The sequence below is a fragment of the Sciurus vulgaris genome (assembly GCF_902686455.1).
Source record: "Sciurus vulgaris genome assembly, chromosome: 9".
Taxonomy (NCBI): Eukaryota; Metazoa; Chordata; class Mammalia; order Rodentia; family Sciuridae; genus Sciurus; species Sciurus vulgaris.
Window position 1 is genome coordinate 82,340,173 of NC_136469.1, and position 26,284 is coordinate 82,366,456.

Sequence of the window (26,284 nt, forward strand, 5' to 3'; positions counted from 1 at the left end):
AGGTATTAAATAATAGCATCGAATTTATGTTTCACTGTGTGCCTATATTAGTAATGGTACTTAATAATGTCTTATTACATCACTTCAGTGTAAAATGCCCACCTGCTAAAAGATGTATTGTAAAATTTTGGTTAGAAAGTACACTGGTGCCATCATATGATGCCTTTGTCTTACATCAGATCACAGAACTTGAATTGTTTGCTCACAGGGTTAGAACTCAGAATTTAAACTATTTATACACAGGGATAGAATAGAAAGTTAGAAACTAGTTCTGACTCTTAAGCTCAGTGCAATATCTCTTCTTTTTTTTTTTTTTTTCTTTTTTTAGCTCAGTTTTTAAAAACCTTGACTTGTATTATTTTATAATTTGGCTGATGGCATACAACAGTGATTCTTGACCCCAGTGGTTCAGAATCAGTTTCAGAACTTTTAAGTAAATTATGCTGTTCCCAAAGTCAGAGATGTTTTTATTAAATCCAGGGTTAAAAGAACTATCAGTTCTCAAAGTATGGTCCCTGGACCATCAGCAGCAGAAACAGTTAGTTAGAAAATCAAATTTTCAAATTACCTCATTTGCTGAATGAAGCCCAGCAATTTGTTTTGTAAACCTTTTAGGTGATGTGAATGCAAACTAAAAGAGAATCACTAGTATTTCCTATTAAAAAAAAAAAAAAAAAAAAAACTTTGTCCTTACTTTTTTTAAATATAGGATTTAATTTGTTGTCCTCTAAGAAGAAAATATTTGTAATAGATTTAACTTTATTTTATTGTCCTCTAAGAAGGAAACATTTAACATTTAAAAGATCAGCATTAAGAATATTAATGCAATTCTACTATTTTTCCAGAAGGATGCCATTATAAACATCCAACCAGGTTCTAGTTAAAAAAAAAAAAAAAAAAAAAACCAAAAAAAAACACTCTAATGGAAGAGTTGAGACTGGTTCATATCCAAAGAAGTTTTTCCAACTATACTTTCTTTTCATGGTTTATTTTGATTCACAAGGCACCTTTCTAAAGACATGAGACGTATCCATATCAGACCTTTTCAACCAGGAGGAGGAGAAGGGGGGAGGGAGGTGGGGGGAAGAGGAGGAGGAGGAGCAGGAGGAGGAGGAGGAGGAGGTTCCTTAGAATGAATATTTTCTATATTTTATTCTTTAAAAAATAGTTATGTTTGTAATGTGGGTCATGACTGGGTCATTCTCTGCTTTGTGAAAACCAAGGATGTTACTCTTCCCTCAGATGGTTGTGGCTCCCAAAGGAAAGTTGTTAAGTTATAAATTGCTATATCTATTAAAATGTAGAATGTGACAGAATCTACAAAGCAGGTTCAAAGAAATATTTTCTTAATTTTGAAATTGTATAAATTTCAGTGTTGAAATTCACTTCTAAGTGCAATGTTCAAGAAATCATGACATCAAATGTAGAAATTATGCAGTTTTATAATTTTCTTTGTTGTTTCTTAATCCATTCAAAATAATTTCACAATTCAACACTTTTAGGCAGCTTCTTGGTTACTTTTTTTAGTTTCTACTTCTTTGGGCAGCAATGGATCAATCTTTAGTAGCAAACCCTCACTTGTTGCGCTACGAAGGAAGGCACGTACTACAAAGGGACCTGGAAACAAAGACAAGAATCAATTTTGATTTTATTCCATATATTCCTAAGGAGCAAATACAAATACACAACAGGAAACCTTATAGGACTCACATCATATTTTTACTTGAAAAGTGCTAAATTGTTGAGTAATATTTTAAATTCTAAGAAAGGGAAAACAGATTCATTTCTAGAGCAGAAGACAGAACTAGCTGTACTAGAGATTTATCCTTCAAACCACATACTCACTAATATTTCATTTCCTTCTTCCAGTAGATATCACCTAGAATTTATTTTATTGCAAAGTCAACAGTGAAGGGAGCAGGTGGTGATATTTACATTTGATGAAAATACTCTAAATATTTAAAACTGTCTGCACAGATGCTAACTTTGTGTAACCAAACAGTTGGTAAAATTCTCTAAAAATTAAAGAGCTTTTCATAAGAATAATGTTAGGAGGCTTCATTTTAAATGACACAAAATAAAAAAATAAAATAACAGCACTACTTAGATTTATTGTCCACCATCCTACTCCTGCTATATGTGAGGATGCTATGCTGAAATCAAAGTTTCCATGGAATATAAGAATCTATACACATACAATGACTAAGTACTATGGCCATAGAACAAATGAAGTGTTTAACTCCCAAAGACACATTAAAAAAACAAAACAAAAAAGCTTATGATTGTGCTTTAACTATTAATGTAGTTATGACACCTAAGCCTGACAAATTTCTGTCATGGTTAACCTATTAGTGAATAGATCCTGGTTTGGCTTCAACTATCCATGAATGAAGTTTGTCTGAGGAAAGAATCTGAATGAAACATAATGCAATGGATATAATGCACTGATAAAGGTGCCAGGCTAGCTGTGTTCTAGCCCACTACATAGTGTTCACATCTTGACCAAGTCAGTGATTCTCCATGAATCACTCCATTTATAAGAAGTGACTTTCATGATATGACAAAAATGATCTTTCTTTTCTAAAATAAATAAATAAGATTAAGAAAGCCATGTACTAGTTCAGGGACAAAGTGAATGATATAGCTTCAAAATATCATTTCATAGGGCTGGGGTTGTAGGTCAGAGTTCAGTACCTGCCACTGCGTTCGATCCTCAGCACCACATTAAAAAAATAAATAAATAAAATGAAGTTATAAAAAAAAATTTCATAAATGATTTTTGTTCCTATTTAATACCATTATAAGTTTAAGGTAATCTGTTTTCTTTCAAACATTATTTCATTTAATGTTAGAAATAATGTGGAAATGTACAAATATATTCTTTATAAATGATAAAGCAGTCCCTTTCTAAAAACTATGACTCATTAATAAGGTAATTAGAAATCCTTTGATGAATTGTATTTTATTTATTTAATCCCTAGAAATGTTGTTTGCTTTGTATGTATTTGCATGTTAACCTAATTGTTTTCCTAATATTTTACATTTTTTAAAGTATCACAGTGCTACACCTAAGTCTACCCTCAGCGTACCACTTACCCAAATTCAGAGGTCTATGCTTACAGACTTCATTAATAACTGCTTGCAGATTGGTAGCAATCTGGTCACTTGACATATCCAACTGAAAGAAAAAGATATGCATAACATTAATAATATGAAAGTGAGAAGAATGACACCATTTGAGTAACTGTATTAGCATTTATTCTGGATGGTATTTTTCAAATATTCACCTAATGGAATTATCCTTTTTTATTTTATTTATTTTTTTTGGTGGTGCTGAGGATGCACCCCAGGCACATTCTATTACTGAGCTACATCCCCAGTACTGTTTTTGAGACAGGGTTTCACTTAGTTGCGGAGGTTGGCCTCAAATTTGCAATCCTGTTGCCTCAGCCTCCCAAGTCACTGAAATTATAGGCATGCGGCGTGGTGCCTGGCTGCAATGAACTACTAAGAAACCCTACTTTGAAAGCAAAAACTTCCATACTTCTTTTGAAAAGCTATACTTCACATGTTATATTTCAAGATTTAATTATCTTATAGAATGTATTATAACCAAGTGTTTTGAAGATTTTCCACTTGAGGTTCCTTGATTTTCAAGTAATTTCTACAAAGCATATCTTGGACACATATACCATTCCCTATACATACTTCAAGGAATTAAGTGTTATTAAAGTTATTTGCTGATTTAGCTATCAAAAATAACTAAGAAAATGTTTAGAAATTGATGCATTCATGAGTTCAAAATATAGCTACTTCATTACATGCATTCAGGAAGTAGATATCTCATAGAGACATTTTCCAGATGCTGTGCTAACATTCTAATTTTTAAAACACTCTAACCAGACAATACCAATTATCTTGCCATTTAGCAAAACTACAATAATACATAATTAATAAGTCCTATTCATAAAACTTCTAAACCCAGCTTATATCCTTGAAAAGCTCATGTTTCAACAGAATTTTATTCAGTCATAGAGAAAAATGAAATTTATGACCTTTTCAGGAAAATGGATGGAACTGGAGACCATCATGTTAAGTGAAATAAGTCAAACTCAGAAGGTCAAGGGTCATATGTTTTCTCTCATATGCTGAAGGTAGAAAGGAAAAAGGAAAACGAAGGTAGAGGTGGATCTCTTAAAAATCAAAGGAAGATCAGTAAAGAAAAGGGACCAAGGGGTGGGAGGTGAAGAGGGAGGGGGCAAGTGCTAGGAAGTATTACTGGGCAAATTATATTATTATATTGTATACATGTATGAATATGTAATAACAAATCCCATTAATATGTACAACTATAATGCATCAATAAAAATGTGGGAAAAAGTCCATGTTCATTAATCAAATTCAATTAATGTTATTTGTCTTAAATATACCAATTAAACTCAATTATAGTACATTCAAATGTTGAAAGGATTTGGGTTGTGCCAAATGAATTAATTTCTAATATTTCATCAAAAATTTATAATAGAGGAGAGGTCCAAGATGGGAAAATAGAGGAGGTTGCATTCCTGGCTGTTCCTTGCTGTGAAACTAAGAAAGCAAACAGGCAGCTTCTCCACAAGTGAAGGGACACTATAAATCCACAGGATAGAAACACTACTGCCTCAGATTCATACTATTAGATGGGTAGACACACACACAACATGAAAAAGCAAGGGAACAAATTGCCCCAAGCAAACCAAGGTACGCCAGTAACAATCTATTGATACCACAGTGGAAGAAATATCAGCAAAGGAGTTTGGCATGCGCATAGTTAAACTGATCTGCAAAGTAAAAGATGATGAAAGAGAGCAAATACAGATAGCAAAAGACTACTTCAATAAAGAGATTCTGGGGAAAAAACCCAAATCCTTAAAATGAAGGAAACAATAAATCAAATTAAAAATTCAATAAAAAGCATCACCAATAGACTAGACCCTTGGAAGAGAGAACCTCAGGTAATGAGGACAAAATATGTAATCTTGAAAACAGAGTTGACCACAGAGGAATGATATTAAGAAGCCATGAACAGAATTTCCAAGAATTACATGCTAACACGAAAAGACCAAATTTAAGGTTTAAATTTGGGATAGATGAAGGTACAGAAATACAAACCAAAGGAATGCACAATCTTTTTAATTAAATAATACCAGAAAATTTCCCAAACCTAAAGAATGAAATGGAAAATCAAATACAAGAGGCTTACAGGATCCCAAATGTGAAAAATTACAATGGATCCACATCAAGGCACATTATTATGAAAATGCCTAACATACCAAATAAGGATAGAATTTTAAAGGCTGCCAGAGAAAAATGTCAGATTACATTTAGGGGGAAACCAATTCTGGGTTTCTCAACCCAGACCCTAAGCTAGGAGGACCTAGAATAACATACACCCAATGAATGCCAACCAAGAATCCTTGTATCCAACAAAATTAAGCTTCAGATTTGAAGATGAAATAAAAGTTTCCTATGATAAACAAAAGTTAAAAGAATTTGCAACCAGAAAGCCTGCATGTCAGAATATTCTCAACAAAATATTCCATGAAGACTAAATGAAAAAAAAAAAAAAAGTGAAAACCAGTGAAGGGAGGAACTACACTAAAGGAATAGTCAAGCAAGAGAGAAACTAATTCAAATTAAAAACTAGAAATAAGCCAAAATGACCAGGAAAACAAATCACATCTCAATAATAACCTTGAACATTAATGTCCTAAAACTCATCAATCAAAAGGTATAGACTGGCAGAATGGATCAAGAAACAAGACCCTACAATATGCTGTCTCCCAGAGACTCACCTCATAGGCAAAGACATACACAGACTGAAGATGAAAGGATGGGAAAAAAAACATTACTCACAGGTAATCAAGCAGGGGTTTCTATCCTCTAAAATACACCAAGTTATGTAAGCTATATAATTGTAGTTATACAATTGTAATATTATCTTAAAACATTTCTAGCATCTGTAGGGTTGTTTTGATAGCTCCCTTTCCACTGATAATGTTTCTTACTTTTTTCTTTATTAGGCTTGTTAGATTTTTATCAACTTTTAGCTGTATTATTTCTTTTCTATTTCACATATTTCTGCTCCTTTCATTTTTTCCTTCCTACTACTCAATTTAAAATCAGTGTGTTAATCTAGCTTCTTTCTGATACAAATACCTTAAGTTATAAGTGTTCATCTGAGTACTATTTCATCCCAGAGATTCTGATATTTTAAGCTTTTATTATCACTTAGTTCAAAGCACTTTTTATTTACTTTGCTTGTGCTTTCTTCTTTGATCTGTGAGGTATTTATAAGTGTGCTGTTTAATTCTGACATAGTTGAGACTTGGAATTGGGGTTCTATATATCTTAAGGTGACTGATTTTTTTTTTCTGATTTCTAACAATAAATCACACAGAAAAGTCTGCATGATTTCAAATTTTCAAAATTTCTCAAAGCTTATTTTATGACAGAATATAATCTATCCCTATTAATTTTCTACTTGTTATTTTTGTGTATAGTTCTCTATAAATAATAAATAGGTCAAGGTGGCTGATAATTGTTGTTAAGTCTTCTATATCATTACTCCTTCCAGCAAAGTGAGGGGCTTAAAATCTTCCAAATATGATTGTGGATTTGTCTTTCTAGTTTTATTAATTTTTACTTCATGTATTTTGAAGTTTTGTTATTAGGTACATACACATTTAGAACTGTTACACTTTCTTGAAGAAGATACCCTATTATGGTTATGAAATATTCTCATTTATCTCTAAAATATTTTTTCTTGAAATTTATTTATATTACTAGCTCTACCATCAGACTTCCTATTCTTATTTTCCCCCTTTCTGCTTTTAACCTATTGGTGTATTGATATTTAAAGTGTGACATATGTATAGAGCATATAGTTACTGTTTGTTTTTTATACATATTAAATGTTTATACCTTTTAATTATAATATCTAGATCATTTATATTTAATTATTGTAAATTAAAAAAAGAACACCTGACATGAAGGTCAGTGGAAAATTGGGTAAATGATAGGTTTGATGATATAATATTTTAGAAAGCAGGTTGAACAGTCCTGCTGTCAGGCTCAGAGAAAAGACTGTTGGAATGCTTTTGCTGCAATTGTTCATTCTCTCATTTATCATATGGTACACAGCAACAGATTTATTTTATTGTTTAACACTTTTTATTTTGCAAATAAGAAATAATGTGTGTGTGTGTGTGTGTGTGTGTGTGTAGACACAGGCAATCTCTTAGGTATTCCATTATGGCTTTAATGTGAAATTCTCTAACAACAAATAGTGCTGGGTATTTTTTCATATGCTTAATTGCCTTTTGATTATCCTCTTCAGTGTAATACCTGTTTATGTGTTTTGTTAATTTTTAAATGCATTATTTGCTGATTGTTGAGTTTCCAGTCTTTGTATATTTTGTAAATAAGTATGTGTGTTGCAAAGTTAAAAGAATAAAAAGTGAAAAAAATTCTAATTTATAATAGCATAACTAAAAGAAATCATACAGTAAAAGAGTTCAAGTTTAAACAATATTTCTATTTTCCCATGATTCTGAAACCATTATGAGAAATGTGCCATGTACACATAAGGAGAATCCCTCCTGGAAATATTTATTCTCAACAATTATTCAACACCCTCTTAGCATATGCAGTACCAAACCCTAAATGAAAGTTTAGACATTACTGGAGGAATTCTCATTTCATCTCAATCCACAAGTGGGAGTTCTGAGAGGAAAAAAATCAAATCATTGGTTAGTTTATCCTATAAACTAGACCTTGAAGACTTTAAATACAATGAAGGAAGTAATTCACTAACAGAGAAGGCATCTTACACTCTGTATACATGGAAGAAAAGAAAAGACTGAAGGCACCAACAGGAGTCCTCACCTCCTTTTGGTGTTCTCTTGATTCTCCACTTTACCTCAAATTGTCCTTCTTCCTGTTACCAACTAAAGAGACCATCACAGCTTAGAAAGTTCCTTTACTTTTTGTTGAAGACCTATAGCAGCTACCTTAAATTTGGAAATAGATAGAAAAAGTAATTATATCCAACATATCTTTTTCTAATAGTTATGGTCTATATTGTGATATTATATATACTAAAGTTCTCAAATTTTTATAACTATACCTTTTGCAGTCTTACATTGCCATTGCTACAGAAAGCTAAAATAATGTATGCTATAGAAATACAAAACTATTAATTCCCCTGCAACTTTCATTAAGATTCCTTAGTGACTTTAAGGGGTTTTTTGGGAGGTCTGGGGGTGCTGTGCTGGGGATTGAACCCAGGGTCCCCATAAGCTTTGACCCTGAGTTATACCATGGACCCTTAATTTAAGTTTTTAAAAATACTTCTCTCCAAATATTATTAATACCTCTGTTCTTTAGTACTGTGCCCTCTACTGAATTTTAAAATATATTTATAAACATAACGCTTCATTTTTCTTTTTGTTTTAAACATTGTGCAAAATTATGGAAAAGTTACATATTTTTATGGGTATTACTATGATTATGTAATTGGCTACTGATGGAAATCAATACTGATAACTTACATACAAAAATAATATATATCCCGCCATCAGTTACATCAAAATTTACATAGGAAATTTATTTGAGCTGACCATACCTTAGGAAAACAACATCTGCAAAATTCTCTGTCTACATTTCAATTACTCTGCATTTCCAACAGTGCTTCCCTATGCAATAAATAACATTTTGTGGTCTTAAGAAAGGTGGGAAACCATTTTTTAAGAATATTTATATGTTAGATTCTCAACAACAAGAGTATATGACCTGATAGGAAAAAATGGAACGGGGGATCAAATTGACCTTCAGGGGATAGTGAACTCTGTTAAGCACCAGATTTGAGTATATAATAGCTGCAATACTATTTGTTTAGCTCAAGTGATTGTCCACTGCAGGGCATAATCATTATTTCTCATTCTGTAGACAGATTTTTCAAGAAAAGACTGTTTTTAGTGAATCCTACATTCTGCTTAACATTTCTTAGATAAGATTTTTTTTACCAAAGTATACAAGTGGACTCTGCCTCTATCTCTTTGTTTTTAAACACAGATTCTTCCCTTTCCATGTAATTCTTAACCTTTACTTTCAATAAATTTCTTACTGTTATAACTAAAAATTGGTCATTCTTTGTCCCTCTTAGAAGCGTATGTTATATTTCATCTCAGGGTAAAATTTAGTCATGAACATGTACAAGGCAGTCATTTTTTAAACTCTTTTAGGCCATCAAACCTTGCTCCAGAAGAATGCACATAAGAAATTTAGCCTGTGCTTTCAGTCTTCATGAATTCTCTGATTTACAAGGGATCCTTGGGCCAGACTTTGAGAACCACCAATACAGAGTTAAGTTTATTCAACTGTTTTGGAAGGCTATGAATTAGTATTTTAAAAAATGATTTTTAAATTGAACAGAGACCAGAATTTAAGCAAAAAAAAAAAACAAAAAACAAAAAAAAAACCACATATAAATGATTTTTAAACAATACATGTTCCTTCTAAAGTGAACAGCTTCTGTCACTATAATATCCTGATACTCTTTAGAAGACTGATCTAAATGGAAACTGGAGAGAGGACTGCTACTTTTGATAAGTACTTTTTCAACTACCTGACCTCCAAAATCCCCTCCAAATGCAATATACTAAGTTATATAAAGTGTGGCCTAGCAGATGGTTTCTGAAGAGAGGCCAAAACTCACCCTCTATGACTTCTAACAGTCTAAATCAAGAAAGGGAAGAAAACCCATATATCTTCTACAGAACATTAAGTAGTAATAATATTAATAGAGTATTGATAAATAATGATTATAATCACATTTGAAATGATTATGTACCTCTATTTATTGTCAAACTCTATTCTAAGTATCTACATAAATATTCTTTCATTTCTCCCAAGAACTCTATGAACTAGCTATTACCATCCAGCATTTACACTTAGAAAAAGGTCTAGAAAATGTTTCATCTTATCTAAAAGCACATGTATGGTAAGAAGTTGGGCCATCAGCTATATTTATGAACTCTTCAGGCAAGCAAACATCGATATAAGCTCTGCTTCCACCACTTGCTAGTTTGTGACCCTGGACATAACTATGATGTGTTATTGATCCTTATGAAAAATGATGTATTGGTTGTCTAAAACACACAAATGATATTGTTGTATGCTAAGGGGAAGAAAAGAAACTACATTAGACACTGGAAACAGAAGAACATTCACTTAAGAGGAAAAAATATGAATTTTTCTCTCTGCCTAATGAATCCTTTACTACTTTCCTAATATTTAGATGTTAACACCATACAATTCAGCCATTGATTTAGCTCCCACTGTTTGTCAAGCAGCATGCTATAAAATAGAAACAGGAAGAAGGGAAACTCCTTACCCTCAGGAGCTTACTATCTAGTCATTAAAATATACCACAAAAGGTGCCTTTCCAGATGATTAAGCACTTAACAAGGATACAGAAGAAGTAATTGGTATTGACTAAGAGGGCTTCACAAAGAATATTAAGCTAAATCATAAAAGAAGAAGAATGTTGAAAGACAAAAAAAGTTTTCTAGGCAGAGAAACCAGCAGGAGATAATACGAAAACAATGTGGATCAGATGACATGAGGTAACATATTGTACTGAGGGAACAGCATAACTGAAGAGTTCTGGGTTTACACACATGCCACTTGTATGATATTCGTCATGCAGAACTGGAGAACAACCCACGTGAGAGCAGCAGTGGCTACTCAGGGCTAATAGTACGATGAGAGCTTAAAGCTGTGTCATTAAGATTCTGATTTGTCAAAAACAGGTAGAAATCTGGATTTCTATGTGATGCTGTTCAGCTCTTAAATGATAATTCAATAAGAAAAAACAAAGTCACTATTTGGTCCAACAAAATAAGCCTGGGGGCCAAATACAGCCTGCAAGCTGCCAATATGTAACTCTGGTCTTAAGGCTGCACCACTGAAAATAGCAGAAAATACTGAATTTGCACCTGAGACAGTGATTTAAGACTAGATTGCAAAGGGTTTTAAATATAAAAGTCTTAGTATCCCAGCAGCGGTGAGAAGATATTAAATATTTCCTAGCACATAAATGGTATATTTGGTCTGTTATTGAAACAATTCTAGAGAAAGGGTGTTCTTTGTAAATGGCCAGGTAGTAAATATTTTAGGCTTTGCAGGCCAAATGAGCTCTGTTACAACTACCCAACTCTGCTGTTATAGCACAAAAAAAGTTATAGACAATACATAAATGAATGAGTACAGTTGTGTTCCAACAAAGCTTTATTTAAAAAAACAAAAACAGGTGGAGAGCTGGATTTGGACCACAGTCCAGTTTGCTGACCTTTAGGGTAGTAAATAGACTAAAGGATGCGTAAGGAAGTAAATGAGCAAAACCATAACTTTCTGCTAGAGCAAAAAAGACTTTTGGTTTGTATTGTTTCATTTAAAAGAAAGCTTTGTTAGATGCTAATACACTTTTAGTTTATTACTATGCATCTACTATGCAGATGAGGCAAAATATGTTTTGTCAGGCTAAAAATTGCATTACCATTTAAAAATAATAGTTGGAAAATGCTTAGCTACAATTCAACAGCTGTTGTAAATTTTATATATGCATTTGAAACACATTTCTTTAGGACTGGTGATAGGGTCTAAATCAAAGCAAAAAAAGGTAAATTTAGTGTCCTATATTCTAAAAGAAGGTATCAACAATTAAGGTCATTAAAAAGGTCCTTCTGTATTAACACCCTTTCCAATTAACACCCAGGAAAGGAGAGGAGGCAAGGTTTCAAAGGGCTCATATGTAGAAACTGGGGAAGGGGTAGAGTAAGAAGAGAAGACTAGTTGGTGGAACGTGCTATATGAAGAACATCTAACCCATAACAGATGGCCAGATAAGTAGAAACAATCATAACTGTGACCACAAATACAGACAGGTTAAGCAGATGCATTTGCATTTTTCCTCTTACTCTCATTCCTAAGCCACTAACCCCCAGAAGAGTTTGACCTTGGAAAAAGCTCCTGAATCAAGGTGTTTAGAACTGAGTGTTCCAAAGTCTTAGAGTAAGAGAAGGTTGAAAACCAAGTAAGTCCTCCTCACTTCAACTCATATGAGCCATAAAAACCTGGCTCTAAATTGGACAAGGGAAGGCTCTGGTTATGAGATTAGCATTTTTGAACTGGATCAGCTGCACTTCCAATTAATAACAATCACTGGAACTGTATGAGCTAACAGGCCTGTGCCTAACAAAGGGAAGTTGTACAAGACAGAAGCAAAAAGTAGAAAAATCTATTTCATAGTTTTACCTCACTAAATTCAGACTTTTTTTTCCTAAGGAATTTTAAGATTTTTATTCCCAAATTTATGGACTGATATGATTTTTAATTAAGGTTCTTAAATAAATTTCTATATTGTTGTGACTCAATGACACACACAATATGTGTCCTAGCAGGACAACATCTCTGATCACCTCTTCAGACCTGCACCAGTTTTGGAGGAGATAAGGGTCCAGATGCTCCTCAGCAGATAGGCAGTTATTCAGATGGGGGTAGGCCTAGGATTCCTTATACTTTAGGGACCTGTGGTGGCTTTACTTCTTGTGTGGCTCCAGAAAGGCAAGAATTGCAAGGTTGGAGTGCACAGCAGGGCACTTAAGGATTTCACCTTAACCTGGGTCATCTGCCACTTTGAGCGAAGCAAGGTGGGCTCCAGGACCCAAGCATCTTCGTTGCTTCAGCCTCGACCTCCCCTGAACACGGACACAGCTGGGAGTCGGTTCCGGAGTCGCGGTGGTGCGGTTTCCACCAGCGCCGAGGTGGCAGTGGCCATGGTGGCCTCCACACTTTCCACTCTCTGCTGCCCTGCATGGGCCCTAACACAGGCGAACCTAAGCCACCGATCCTGCCACCGCCTCTGCAGCAGCAGCAGCAGCAGCCCACATACCAGCACCAGCCACAGTTGCTGCAGAACTCATTCTCAAATTCAGACTTTTCAATAAATGTTTATACATTTATACCCAAAGAGAGAATGCTTTCTGTGTATAGGAGAGATGTGGATTTATGTTCATAGGAGTAATGTTTATAGTAATGAGATGTTAGAAACCACCTAAATGCCCAAAAGGAAAAAAGTTGAATAAATTATGATACATCCATATGGCCCACTATAAAACAACTACTCAAATACTTTGCAAGAATTCTAATAACATGAGAAAATGCTCAAAATACAGTGTTAAAGGGAAAAGAATACAAAATAATATATAATGGCAATTACACACACAAAAATGGTTGCAGAGTGAAAGAGCAGCAATGAAAAGTACTGCAACATCACCATGATTTCAGGAATTTTGAATGACTTTTATATTCTTACTATACAGAATTTTCCAAATAGTTTATTATGTGCATTTATTACCTCAATTAAAATGTTACTTTTAGTTTAGCATTGAAATTTACAAAAACCAGGGCTGACAGTGTAGCTCAATGGTAGAACACTTGTCTAGTATGTACAAAGCCTTAAATTCAATCCTCAGCACTGATGAGAAATTTTTAAAGGAAGCTACAAAATCAAGCCTTTCAAGATGCTATAAACTACAAGGCATACTTTATTTCTTCATAAAGAAACAAAGCAATAAAGCTTACTCTCACTGTTGGTATCGGGGGATAGACTCAAACCCAAACCTGACCAACACTACAACTCATAACAAGCTAATTATGTAATTACATGTTATCGTATATATGTATATATATTTGGTACCAGGTATTGAACCCAGGACTCTTAACCACTGAGCCACATCCCAAACCTTTTTATTTTTACTTTTATTATTTTGAGACAGAGTCTTGCTAAGTTTACTCAGGGCCTTCACTAAATTGCTGAGGCTGCCTTTGAACTTAACAATTCTCCTGCCTCACCCTCCTGAGTCACTGGGATTATAGATATGTGCCACTGGGTCTTGAGATCTAACATTAAATTGTTTGAGGTCTTCCTCCCTTTTTTAAAATGTAGATATTTAATGCTATAAACTCTTATCTTAGAACCATCTTCATGGTGTCCCAGATATCTGAGTACATTGTATCACTATTCTTGTTTAGTATTTTAGAAATTTTTATCTCATTTACTCTGATTCATTGTTCATTTAAAAGAATGCTGCTCGATTTCAGTGTTTATGTGATTTTTATTTTTTTTTCCTGTTGATTTCTAATTTCATTCCATTATGAAGTGATAAAAGGTACAGGATTACATTAATTTTTTGTTTGCTGAGACTTGTTTTATGACCTGAAATATAGTTTATTTTGGAAAAGGTTCCATGAGTTGCTGAGAAGAAAGTGAATTCAGTTGCTGTTGGATGAATTAGTCCATAGATGCCTGTTAGAGCCATTTGATGTGGTATTATTTTGGTCGGAAGTGTCTATCTGGACAAACATGTCCATTGGTGAAAAGGGTGTGTTGAAAGTACCCAGTATTACTGTACTCCTGGGACTTGAAGTCAACATTTGAGACATAAGGTTTTTCTATCATTATATCTTTTTATTGGTTGTCCCCATTACCAGTACATAGTGATTTTCTTGTTTCTTGTGATTAATTGTTGCTTGAAATCTGCTTTATCAGATATGAGAGCAGCTACTCCTGCTTGTTTTTGGACTCCTAGAATATCTTTTTTCATATTTTACTTACAGTCTGTGGATGTCTTTAAGATGAGTCTCTTGCAAACTGCATAGAGTTGGGTCTTCTTTTTTAATCCACTCTGTCAGTTTATCTTTTAATTGGAAAATTGAGCCCATTTGCATTCAACATTATTATAGAGAAATGTTTATATTCCTGCCATTTGGTGTTTTCATATGTTTAATTCAGTCTTAGCTTTCATTTATTTAACTACTCTTTTAGAGAGATTCATCCAATTGAGAGCTTGGGGCTTGTATTTGAGTTCTTCATGTGTAATATATCATTAAGTATTTCTGTAGTGCTGGCTTAGTGATCAAGAATTCTTTCAATTCATCCTTATTGTTGAAAGTTTTTGTATCATCTTTGATTCTGAATGATAACTTTGTTGGAAATAGCAATCTTGGTTGGCAAATGTTTTCTTTCAGAGCTTTGATTATCTCATTCCAATCCCTTTTGGATTTTAACAGGCTGAGTTGAGAAGTCAGAAGTAAGACTTATTAGTTTACCTCTAAATGTGACCCTGATGTTTTTCTCTTCAGCTTTAATAGTCTATCCTTATTCTGTTAGGTATTTTGATTATAATGTGTCTTGGAGAGGTTCTTTTTTTCATCTTGTTTATTTTGGGTGTTCCATATGTGTCCTATATGTGGATGTCCATCTGATTCCTAATGTTTGAATTTTTCTGCTATTATTTCACTGAAAAGGTTCTTAATGTGAATGTCTGTATCTATCTCCATGTCTTCTTCTATCTCAACGACTCTTAAGTTTGATCTCACAATTTGTTGTAGAGTTCTTATATATTCCCATCATGGTCTTTTTTTTTTTTTCTTTACTGCATACTGAGTGTTCAAGTTCCCATGCCCTGTCTTCTAAGACTGAAGTTCTGTTTTCTATGTAATCTACTGTTAGTGATGCTTTCAAGTGAATGTTTTATTTGATTTACTGTGTCTTTCACTTCCAAGAGTTCTGAATGGTTTCTTTTCTAGAATCTTTATCTCTTTATTGAAATACATCTCTCATCTTTTAATTTACTCTCTTCTTTCTCAGGTCTTCTTTTAACTCATTCATCATTTTAATAATTTTTTGAGGCTATTGTGAATGGGGTAGTTTTCCTAACTTCTCTTTCTGAAGATTCATCACTTATATATAAAAATGCATTAGATTTATGAGCATTGATCTTGTAAAGTGCTACTTTACTGAATTCACTTATGAGTTCTAAAAGTTTTCTGGTGGAATTTCCCGGTTCCTCTAAATATATAATCATGTCATCAGCAAATAGGGATAGTTTCAGTTCTTTTTTTTCCTATTCATATCCCTTTAATTTCTTTGTCTGTCTAATTGCTCTGGCTAGAGTTTCAAGGACAATGTTGAATAGAAGTCGTGAAAGATACTTGGGAATCAATCTAACAAAAGAGGTGAAAGACCTCTACAATGAGAACTACAGAACTCTAAAGAAAGAAATTAAAGAAAACCTTAGAAGATGGAAAGATTTCCCATGTTCTTTGATAGGCAGAATTAATATTGTAAAAATGGCCATACGACCAAAAGTGCTACACAGATTCAATGCAATTCCAATTAAAATCCCGATGACGTACCTTACAGAAATAGAGCAAGCAATCATGAAATTCATCTGGAAGAATAAGAAACCCAGAATAGCTAAAGCAATCCTTAGCAGGAAGAGTGAAGCAGAGGGTATCACAATACCAGAACTTCAATTATACTGCAAAACAATAGTAACAAAAACGGCATGGTATTGTTATCAAAATAGACAGGTAGATCAATGGCACAGAATAGAGGACATGGACACAAACCCAAATAAATACAATTTTCTCATACTAGACAAAGGGGACAAAATATGCAAGGGAGAAAAGATAGCCTCTTCAACAAATGGTGCTGGGAAAACTGGAAATCCATATGCAACAGAATGAAACTAAACTCCTATCTCTCACCCTGCACAAAACTCAACTCACAATGGATTAAGGACCTCGGAATCAGACCAGAGACCCTGCATCTTATAGAAGAAAAAGTAGGTCCAAATCTTCAACATGTCAGCCTAGGATGAGACTTCGCTAACAGGACTCCCATAGCATAAGAAATAAAAGCAAGAATCAACAACCTGGACAGATTCAAACTAAAAAGCTTTCTCTCAGCAAAGGAAACTATCAGCAATGTGAACAGCGAGCCTACAGAGTGGGAGAAAATCTTTGTCACTCATACTTCAGATAGAGCACTGATTTCCAGAATATATAATGAACTCAAAAACTCTACACCAAGAATACAAATAATCCAATCAACAAATGGGTTAAGAAAATGAGCAGACACTTCACAGAAGAAGATCTACAAGCAATCAACAGATATATGAGAATTTGTTCAACATCTCTAGTAATAAGAGAAATGCAAATCAAAACTACCCTAAGATTCCATCTCACCCCAATTAGAATGGCGATTATAAGGAACACAAGCAACAATAGGTGTTGGCGAGGATGTGGGGAAAAAGGTACACTCCTACATTGCTGGTGGGCTTGCAAATTAGTGCAGCCACTCTGGAAAGCAGTATGGAGATTCCTTAGAAAACTTGGAATGGAACCACCTTTTGACCCAGCTATCCCACTCCTTGGCCTAGACCCAAAGGACTTAAAATCAGCATACTATAGAGATGCAGCCACATCAATGTTCATAGCTGCTCAACTCACAATAGCCAGACTGTGGAACCAACCAAGATGTCCTTCAGTTGATGAATGGGTAAAGAAATTGTGATACACACACACACACACACACACACACACACTCACACACACACACATATATATATACATACACACACACATATACACACACACACAATGGAATATTACTCAGCCATAAAGAATAATAAAATTATGGCATTTGCAGGCAAATGGATGAAATTGGAGAATATCCTGCTAATGGAGATAAGCCAATCTCAAAAAAACAAAGAACGAATGATCTCACTGATAAGCAGATGATGACACATAATGGAAGGGTGGAGGGGGGTATGAATGGAGGAAGTAAGGACTTGTATAGAGGGAAAAGAGGGGTGGGAGGGGTGGGGGGGAAAGGGGAACAAAAATATAAAAAAGAAAAAGGAAAAAACACAAAGATCTTCAATAAAATGTTATTTAAAAAAAAATATAATTTTTGTAGTCTTTCTCTGGAATTTTATCCCCTTCTGTGACTGTGGGTTCTTTTGTTGGGGGAAGTTATAAATGTTCCTTTGTAGGGGAGACTTGTTTGCCTGTTTCCTCCTGTTTTCAGAGGACTTTTTCACATGCTGGGATGGATTCCTCTTACTCTTTTATAAGTTGTCCTTTTTTAAGTAGTTGTCTCTTTTGTAACAAGTCCTGTGTTGTTGGTTATCTCTTAGCTTCAATATATACATTCAGCATAATCCAAGTGTTAAATGTCAACCGCCAATGCCTCTCAGTTTGCTGCTGCAGAAATGTTGATTTAATTCACTCTTGAAGAGCTGCTGCAACACTGTGGATTCCTCTGAACACTGTCTTGAAACTTCGGTTTTTGACATAAGGACAGATGTTCAAGGGTGGGACCAAGGTCCCACTCTAGTCATTCCTATTTGGGGCCTGGTCATTGGTTTGGGATTTTTGCCTCCCCCATTACATGTGTGTAAGTATTATTGAAGTTGAGCAGGGTTAGTGTGTCTGTGGAGCAAGGTGCACTGTCACTTGGCTGATTTATGTGTATAGCTCAGCAGCACAGTCTCTACCCTGTGAACTTGTAATGTTCCAATCACTTCCCAGACCCTCTCAGCAGAGGGGGAAATAAGCAACCGCAACAACAGTAGTAATAAATACATAAGAGGAAAAAAAGCTCATTAAAATAAATGCCTGGTACCTATTATGATATTTTCAACACTAATTACCACAAAAAGAGGAATGGTCATTAATTAACAACAGCAACAATAATAAGTAGCCAAGAACTAGATCAGCATTAAAGTAAACAGCAACTATGGTGTCAACTATGCCATCCCAATACCAATAATGCAACAACATGAATGGAGGGGGCAGGAATTATATAAACTAATAGTTCTAAAAGACAGTAAAATTACTGTTCAATAGAAAAGAGGGTAGGAAGGCAAAAGGCTGAAATATTCATGAATTGAACACAAAGTGAAAGTGAGGTAACAAGTGACATCTATAAAGAAGGGGTAGTAAAAAAAATAGCTAAAGGAAATAGAGAAGGAGAAAAACGAGAGAATTTGGGTACTAGAGGGGAAAAGAAAGGAAAGAGGAATAAGAGGAAAACAAAGAAAAAAAAATCAAAACAAAACAAAATCCACTCTTCCAAAGTCAAAACAAGGCAAAATAACAAATAGATTTTAAAAAATGATAAAAATGTATGTTTATGTGTGCTGTGCTGATTTGTTCACACACACGAACCAATCAGCATGGCGTGCGCGCGCACACACACACAAGAAAAAGAAAAAAGAAAAAAATTCTTAATTAAAAATAAAGGAATTGTTTCCATTGAGGTGGTCAAATTGTTGACAAGGATGGATGTTCACTATTCATGCCATACTGCCCTTTCTGTTTCCTCTTGGGTTATGTAACACTTAGAGACAGAAAGGGCTGGGGATTGTGAAACCTATCCTCTTTGTGTTGCTCACCAAATTGCTAGCTAGAGTGGCTAGATGTACTAGCTCCCAGTTTCCCTTCTGTACATAGTAGGACAGAATGGGAAGTACTGGCAATTGAATTCTGTCCAGTCAGACAAGGTCAATGCTCTTCTAGGTCAGGGCTGAAGTTCTAAATTGGAAGCTCTAGTGGCTGGTATGTAGTTCCCATCATCTTTCAGAACTTTGTCCAGTGGTATCTGCTCCCAAGAGATTGAATTAACACAACCTCTAGCTAGGCAGATATTGATCTCTGCTGAGCATCCGGATCATAAGGGCTTCCAAAGGAACCCTGCTTCTGGGGTTGGGTAACTAACCCTAAGCAGGTATTGTACACTCCACTGCCCATGAATGTGGTTTACCAGGATCAGACCCTGAGTGCAAATGTGCCCCCACCTGTCCAGTTTCTGGACTCTTCCCTAGCTGATCCAAGTGAACCACCAGACCCAAAAGGAAAGCAAGGAACATTTCCCTCTATATTCCCACACTGAATCTCTCAGAACACAATCCTCTCAGTGCCTGCCTTAACTGTACCACACCAGGAACAATCTGGACCCCATGGCAGGAACTTGCTGGGACAACCTGGCAGTAATATCTATGATCTCCTGGATGCCCACAACAGAAAGCCCCAGCACTGAAACTTCAAGATGGCTACCTATCAGCTTTCCACTTATCAGCCAAGAAACAGAACACTTTTCAAACATAAGCTCACTGCTCTGCTGCTGGCTCAGTTAAGATCAGACTGCTTCTCTGTTCCAGACTCTCCCATGCTAAATTTGTTTCTCTTTCTGCCTATGTCACCCCTTCTTTCTGAGGTAAACTGGTGCTGCTGGTACCAGTTACCACCAGCCAGACTACAATGTATTCTTCCTTATCCTTTGTTCAAAGCACCTGAATTTTTGTCTTTCTATGATTCTCTTACTGTCTGATATTAAATTTCAATAAATTCCCTCTGTCACCCACCCTGCTGAGAAATAGTACTTCTATGCTTGAATCCAAGCTTTGGAGCATTTCCTCTATTTCACCATCTTTACTCACCTAAATTATACTTTTTAATTGAAATATATTTGCATTAACCTTTTGGGCAGTGTGTAGTTTCATAAATTTGAACTCATTTATACATGAGAGTAATAACCAGCCCAATATAGGATACAGAACCCAAAAAAACTTTTTCACATGATCTCTCTCAGGCACACACACACTGTCCACTCCTAACCACTGGCAACCACCAATCTATTACTACAGTTGTGTGTTTTTTAAAAGCCTTACAAATAAAATAACAATACGTAAGTCATTAAATAATAATCCCCACAACCTCTTCCCCCAGTCCATGGTAATTACCATTCTACTTTCTGTCTCTATGAACATTTTTGGCAAGGGGAAGGAAGGCACTGGGCATCAAATTTAGGGGCACTTTATTACTAAACTATATCCTCAGTTCTTTAGATTTTTATTTTGAGACAGGGTCTAAGTTGCTGAGGGTCTCACTAAGGGTCTAATTGCTGAGACTTGCCTTTAACTTGTGATCCTCCTGCCTTAGTCACCTAAGTCACTAGGATTAGAGGTATGAACCACCATGATCAGCTCTATGAATTATATTGTACTCTTTACAAATTGAATCATACAATATTTGTCCTCAATAATGTCTTCATGTTTCAAACATGTCATACCATAATATTATTACATTCTATGTATACACCACATTTTGTTCACACTATCTGTTGGACATGTGGATTGCTTCTATCTTTTAGCTATCAAAAAGAATGCAGTTATGAACATGGGTATCGACTTATGTGTTTGAATCTTTACTTTCAATTCTTAGGATACATATCCAGAAGAGAATTTCTAGATTTAGTTTTTTGAAGAACTGCCACACAGTTTTCCAGGATGGTCACAGCATGTTATGTACCCACCAGCAATGCAAAAGAGTTTCAATTTCTCCCCATCCTCACCAAAACTTACTATTTTATATACAAAATATATAAAATTTATACATAAAACAATTTTGAAACTCACAAATTGGAATCCAGTCTGGGAAAATTAATAAAACCCTGTTTCAAAATAAAATTAAAAAAAGCTGGGGATGGAACTCAGTGGCAAAACACCTCTGGGTTCAATCCCCAGTCCCACACGAAAAAAATTTTTTTTCATTTTTACAAATATATATATTTTTGTGGGGTGAAACCCCAGAGTAAAACTGCTAGATATTACAAATATATAATTATCTTTATAAGATACTATCAAACTGTCTTCCAGTGACTGTACTTCTTTGCATTCCTAAATATACGAGAGTTCTAGTCTTCTCACACTCTTGTGATTCGTGTTCTAATTAATTTTTGTACCACACTTCTTTCTTTCCTTCTGGGTGTTTCCAATAACATGAAAGTTAAATCTTCTGTGATTGTCTCATTGACTCTCTCCATTTTTTCCCCAGTCTTTTGTCTTTCTGTTTTTCAGATTGAATAATTTCTGAGATCTACAAGTTTTCTCATTCCTCTGCCATCTCCATTAATTTTGTCTCCAGGAGTTTATAAGCGGATGAGGACATATAATGGGGGGTGGGAGGGGTTAGCGTTAGGGTTAGGGTTAGGTTTAGGGTTAGGGATAAGGAGGGTGGTAAGAATGAAGGAAGGACTGTATAGAGGGAAAAGAGGGGTGGGAGGGGTGGGGGGGAAGGGAAAAAAAATAACAGAATGAGTCAAACAACATTATCCTATGTAAATTTATGATTATACAAATCAAATGGTATGCCTTGACTCCATGTACAAATAGAGAAACAACATGTATCCCATTTGTTTACAATAAAAAAAATAATAATAATTTTATGGAACTCATTTCCCCATGGTCCTCCCTTTCCTTGATCATCCAGTAATTTCTAGTTGCCTGGGGCTCTCCTTTTCAGTGTCAGCCCAGAAAGCTGGGACTTCCTTTGCCCTGTTCTGAAACTTACTTTCTACAATTGCTCTCCACTGGGAGCCAACCAGAAAGAGGACAGAGAGAGAGAGAGAGAGAGAGAGAGAGAGAGAGAGAGAGAGACAGACAGACAGACAGAAAAGGAAAGGTGGTGTGCCTTATTCTCTTGCTGTGATCACAGCTCCTCAAATCAGATAGGAAGGTTGTCCTCCCTCAAACACATATAACTATATCCTCCTCCACACTTGATGTAACTACAAGGAGACAAAACTGTGACTAGAGGGCTTCTCCTGGATCTCTCTGTGCTTGCACTCATGCCCTATGCCTGGTTTCGAGCTAGGTTGAGACTAGGCCAGGTAATAATGAAAGAGGACAAATGGCAAACTCACTATCAGTTTGTTGGTACTTCAAAGTCTAGTTTTTCTTCCCAGTTTAATGCTATTTACTTTTCAGAGTCCTCAACTAGCTGTTCTATACATTCTGTCCATGTTTTATAATACTTGCATTCAGTGGGACAGAAGCAGTGATTATGCCATCTCACCTGATATGGCAACTTCCCACACTTACGTGTTATGCATTTATATTTTAGGATTGGCAAACTCTATAATGGGTTGGATAATAAATATTTTAAAATAAATATTTTAAGCTTTATGGATCCCCATGATTCTTTTCCTCCCCCTCACCTTAGTAAGGTCCTTTAATAGATCATTTTAAGCTCACAGGCTATAAAAAATAGGCCATGGAGTCATTATTTGTCTGTTTTTAGAAAGCATTGTTTCTTTACAAGTATTTGAAAATTCATTGACACACAGACAACTGGTATAAGTTATGTCATATATAATTAACAAATTAATACTTCCAACAAAATCTATCATGAAGGAAGAAGGATGCTTTCTAGTAGAACCAACTTTTTTTTTTTTTTTTTTTTTTCTTTTATGCTGAACTGGAGATTGAAACAAAGGCCTCACTCAAACTGGGGAAGGGCCATAGCACTGAGTTACTTCCCCAGACCTTAGAAACAGTTTTGATGACTGCTTCTGATAAGGCTGTTTGGAAAATATTTAACTTTGTGTCTATATTTAATACTTTATAATAGGGCCTTATAAACATTGTAGTGTTTACTATAAATACTATATTAATGAATGTTATAATTTGTTTAAACATAATACTAATGACACACCTTTCAGATTCATTAAACTTTGCCTAGATAAAAAAAGAATTCAGTAAAAGCTATCACATTTATCACTAGTTTTTTTTTTTTTTCTTTTTAAAATAAAGCTAACGAAAGAAAGCTATGTTTGCAGTATGTTGACAACTACGTATTAACAAATGGATTGGCAACAAAAAAGTTGGCAACCACTGGAAAACAAATTAGTTTACTCTTCTTTCACATGTTATGATTTATTCATATTTTTCATCATGTGTTATTCTTTTGATCAATGATCACATTGTTGAGTTAATGCATGAATTAATAAGAAAAGCTGTTTCTCTCCAATGGTATGGCTTTCCTTAGGCTATTATTTAGATATGAAAAAGAGGAGAGTCATACTATTAATTCCCTAAACTTTGGGGAAATTACCATCTGACTGTCTTTGGGTAAGAAAAGTAGAAAAGGAAATAAACTATTTTATATTCTAATAGTCCTTCTGGTAAGAACACTGGCAAAAATCTATCCAAAGGATATAGCCTAAAATACTATAAAGATGAGTCATTGCAATTAAGTATCTCTCATGGTAAAGAATCAAATATGGTGCTAGAACATAACGATTCTGAATAATAATTTCTCCTCTTAGTCCCATATCCCTGGAGATCTAAGATCTATTATCAACCTACTGCCTTTATCTTACACCCTACAGTTTATTTTCCTCTTTTTAATTCCCTTATTTATACAAAGCACACCAAATATAAGGCAACAAAGTTAATGATTAACTGGGAGGAAGGAAGGAAAAGAGGAGGAAGTCACAGTAGGCCATGAGTTAATGGGTTGCTGCCTTATATTTAGCTATTGTTTATATCTAATTGATTTAAATAATATTTCTTGCAAGCTACTATTTCACATTATGGACTTAGTTGCTTCAAAATAAGGCTTCAAACTCTATGTCCTATACTATCCACATCTTCTTGTTTAACTGAACTCCAATACATTCACTTTTCCTGTTCTAACCTGTTCACTAAAACTGAAGGCCCTTCAACACAAGATTATACTACGTTTATATTCTCTTGCCCTGAACTTGTTTATTTTTGTCACAATATACTTCAGCTTTTATCAGCTGCCAGGCTGACAGTATTCTTGCCTCAAAACAACTATTACGCAAGCAAAACACAGTGATACTCACCTATGAATAGACCATGTCTACAACTTTAAAAAGAAGAAAGGAGAAAAATAAATAAATAAAAACCACGCATCAAAGACACTGCTTTAATTTTAAAGAGTTCAAAGCTCCAAATATATTTGAAACCCAGACAAGAAACACTGGTTAAATCAGGTCTTGGCATGATTTGGTATAAACATACATTTGTGTTGTCCTACCTTCTTTTTTTCCTTTTTAGAAAAACAAGTTTAGGTTTGACTTTCCAATAAATTATTGTTTACAAGTCCTCAAAATCTGAATATTTATACAACTATTAAAGAGCTTTTTTGAAGGTTAGGCTACTACACAAATGCATTCACAATTTCAATCATATGAGGCGATGTTTCTATAACTAACTATCCTACAGTGTTTGTCACAATTTCAATCACATTAGGTGATGTTTCTAGTAACTCCTATTTAAAAGATGTTCTTCACAATTTTAATCATGTTAGGTGATGTTTCTGTAAGTCCTATTCCAACTGATTCAAGATTTTATGTTCTAATTATACATTAATAAATTAAAAATAATATAGTAACCTTTTAAAAATAAAACAGAAAGAAGAACAAGTGACATCCCTATTTTCAGTCTATTTTTTCTAAATCAAAAAAAAAAAAAAAAAAAAACCCTGAAATTTCATCCCACTCCAGTTAGAATGTCAGCCATCGGGAAAACAAACAATAATAAATGCTAGAGAGGCTGTGGGATAAAAGAAACACTTTTGCATTGTTGGTAGGATAGTAAATTGATATAAGCACTATGGAAATCAGTAAGGAGGTTCAACAAAGGACTAGGAATGAAACCACCATATTTCCCAGCTATAGCACTTCTTAGAATATGCCCTAAAGAATTAAAATCAGCATACTATAATGATAAATGCATACAATATTTATAGCAGCACAATTCACAATAGCCAAACTGTGGAACCAGCCTAGGTATCTGTCAGTGTATTCACGATAAAAAAATGTGGCATATATACACAAGGGAGTTTTATTCACCCATAAAGAAGAATGACATTATGTCATTTACAGGAAAATGGATGGAACCTGAGAACACTATGTTAAGTGAAATAAGCCAAACTCAGAAAATCAAGGATTCTGTGTTTTCCTCTCATATGTGGAAGCTAAAGAGGAAAAAAGAAAAGTGTGGGGTGGGGAACATCATGAAAATGGAAGAGCAATACAGTAAAGCAAAGGGACCAGGGAGAGGGAAAAGGAGAGAAAAAAGGAGATACGGGGGAATGACATTTGCCAAGTTATAGTCTTATATTGTGTGCACAAACAAGTACCTAACAACGAATCTCACCATTATGTACAATCATAATGCACCAATAAAAATATAGAAAAAAGTTTTAAACTATATTGTTTTTTCTTCATAATAGTTTATTCTGTTATTGACTTAACGATTTTATAGTATATTAGTAGGAATGTGTTTTGTGATATATGAAATTGGAAAAAGTAGGATTCTACTTGCTCACAAGAAAAAAATCAATGTTTCATAATAAACATACTGATGTTGCTAACTTGGAATTAGTAATAATTGAAAGTCTGTGCTAAATAGGTTTTAAAAGTTTTATGGCATAGTGAAAGACTAAAATAAATGAGATTATAGGAAAATGTTTAAATATCTTTAGAAATTAACTATTTTAAGTATATTAAAATTTGTTT

The 26,284-nt window shown here is 34.5% G+C and overlaps 1 protein-coding gene across 3 annotated transcripts in view; it reads right to left on the reverse strand.

The window, feature by feature from the left end:
* Positions 1-1,422: 1,422 nt before the first annotated feature.
* The window catches only part of MRPL1 (mitochondrial ribosomal protein L1), a 90,431-nt gene continuing 65,569 nt past the window's right edge, over positions 1,423-26,284 (reverse strand). For 2 of the 3 annotated variants that reach the window (XM_079152943.1, XM_079152944.1), the window contains 2 exons: positions 3,097-3,178; positions 1,423-1,617 (listed from right to left, as the gene is read on the reverse strand). In XM_079152943.1, coding sequence (XP_079009069.1) covers positions 1,499-1,617; positions 3,097-3,178 — 201 coding nt within the window. In that variant the 3' untranslated portion in view covers positions 1,423-1,498. Of the gene's footprint in view, positions 1,618-3,096; positions 3,179-26,284 lie in introns of those variants that run through there. The other variant, XM_079152945.1, reaches the window with a different exon arrangement.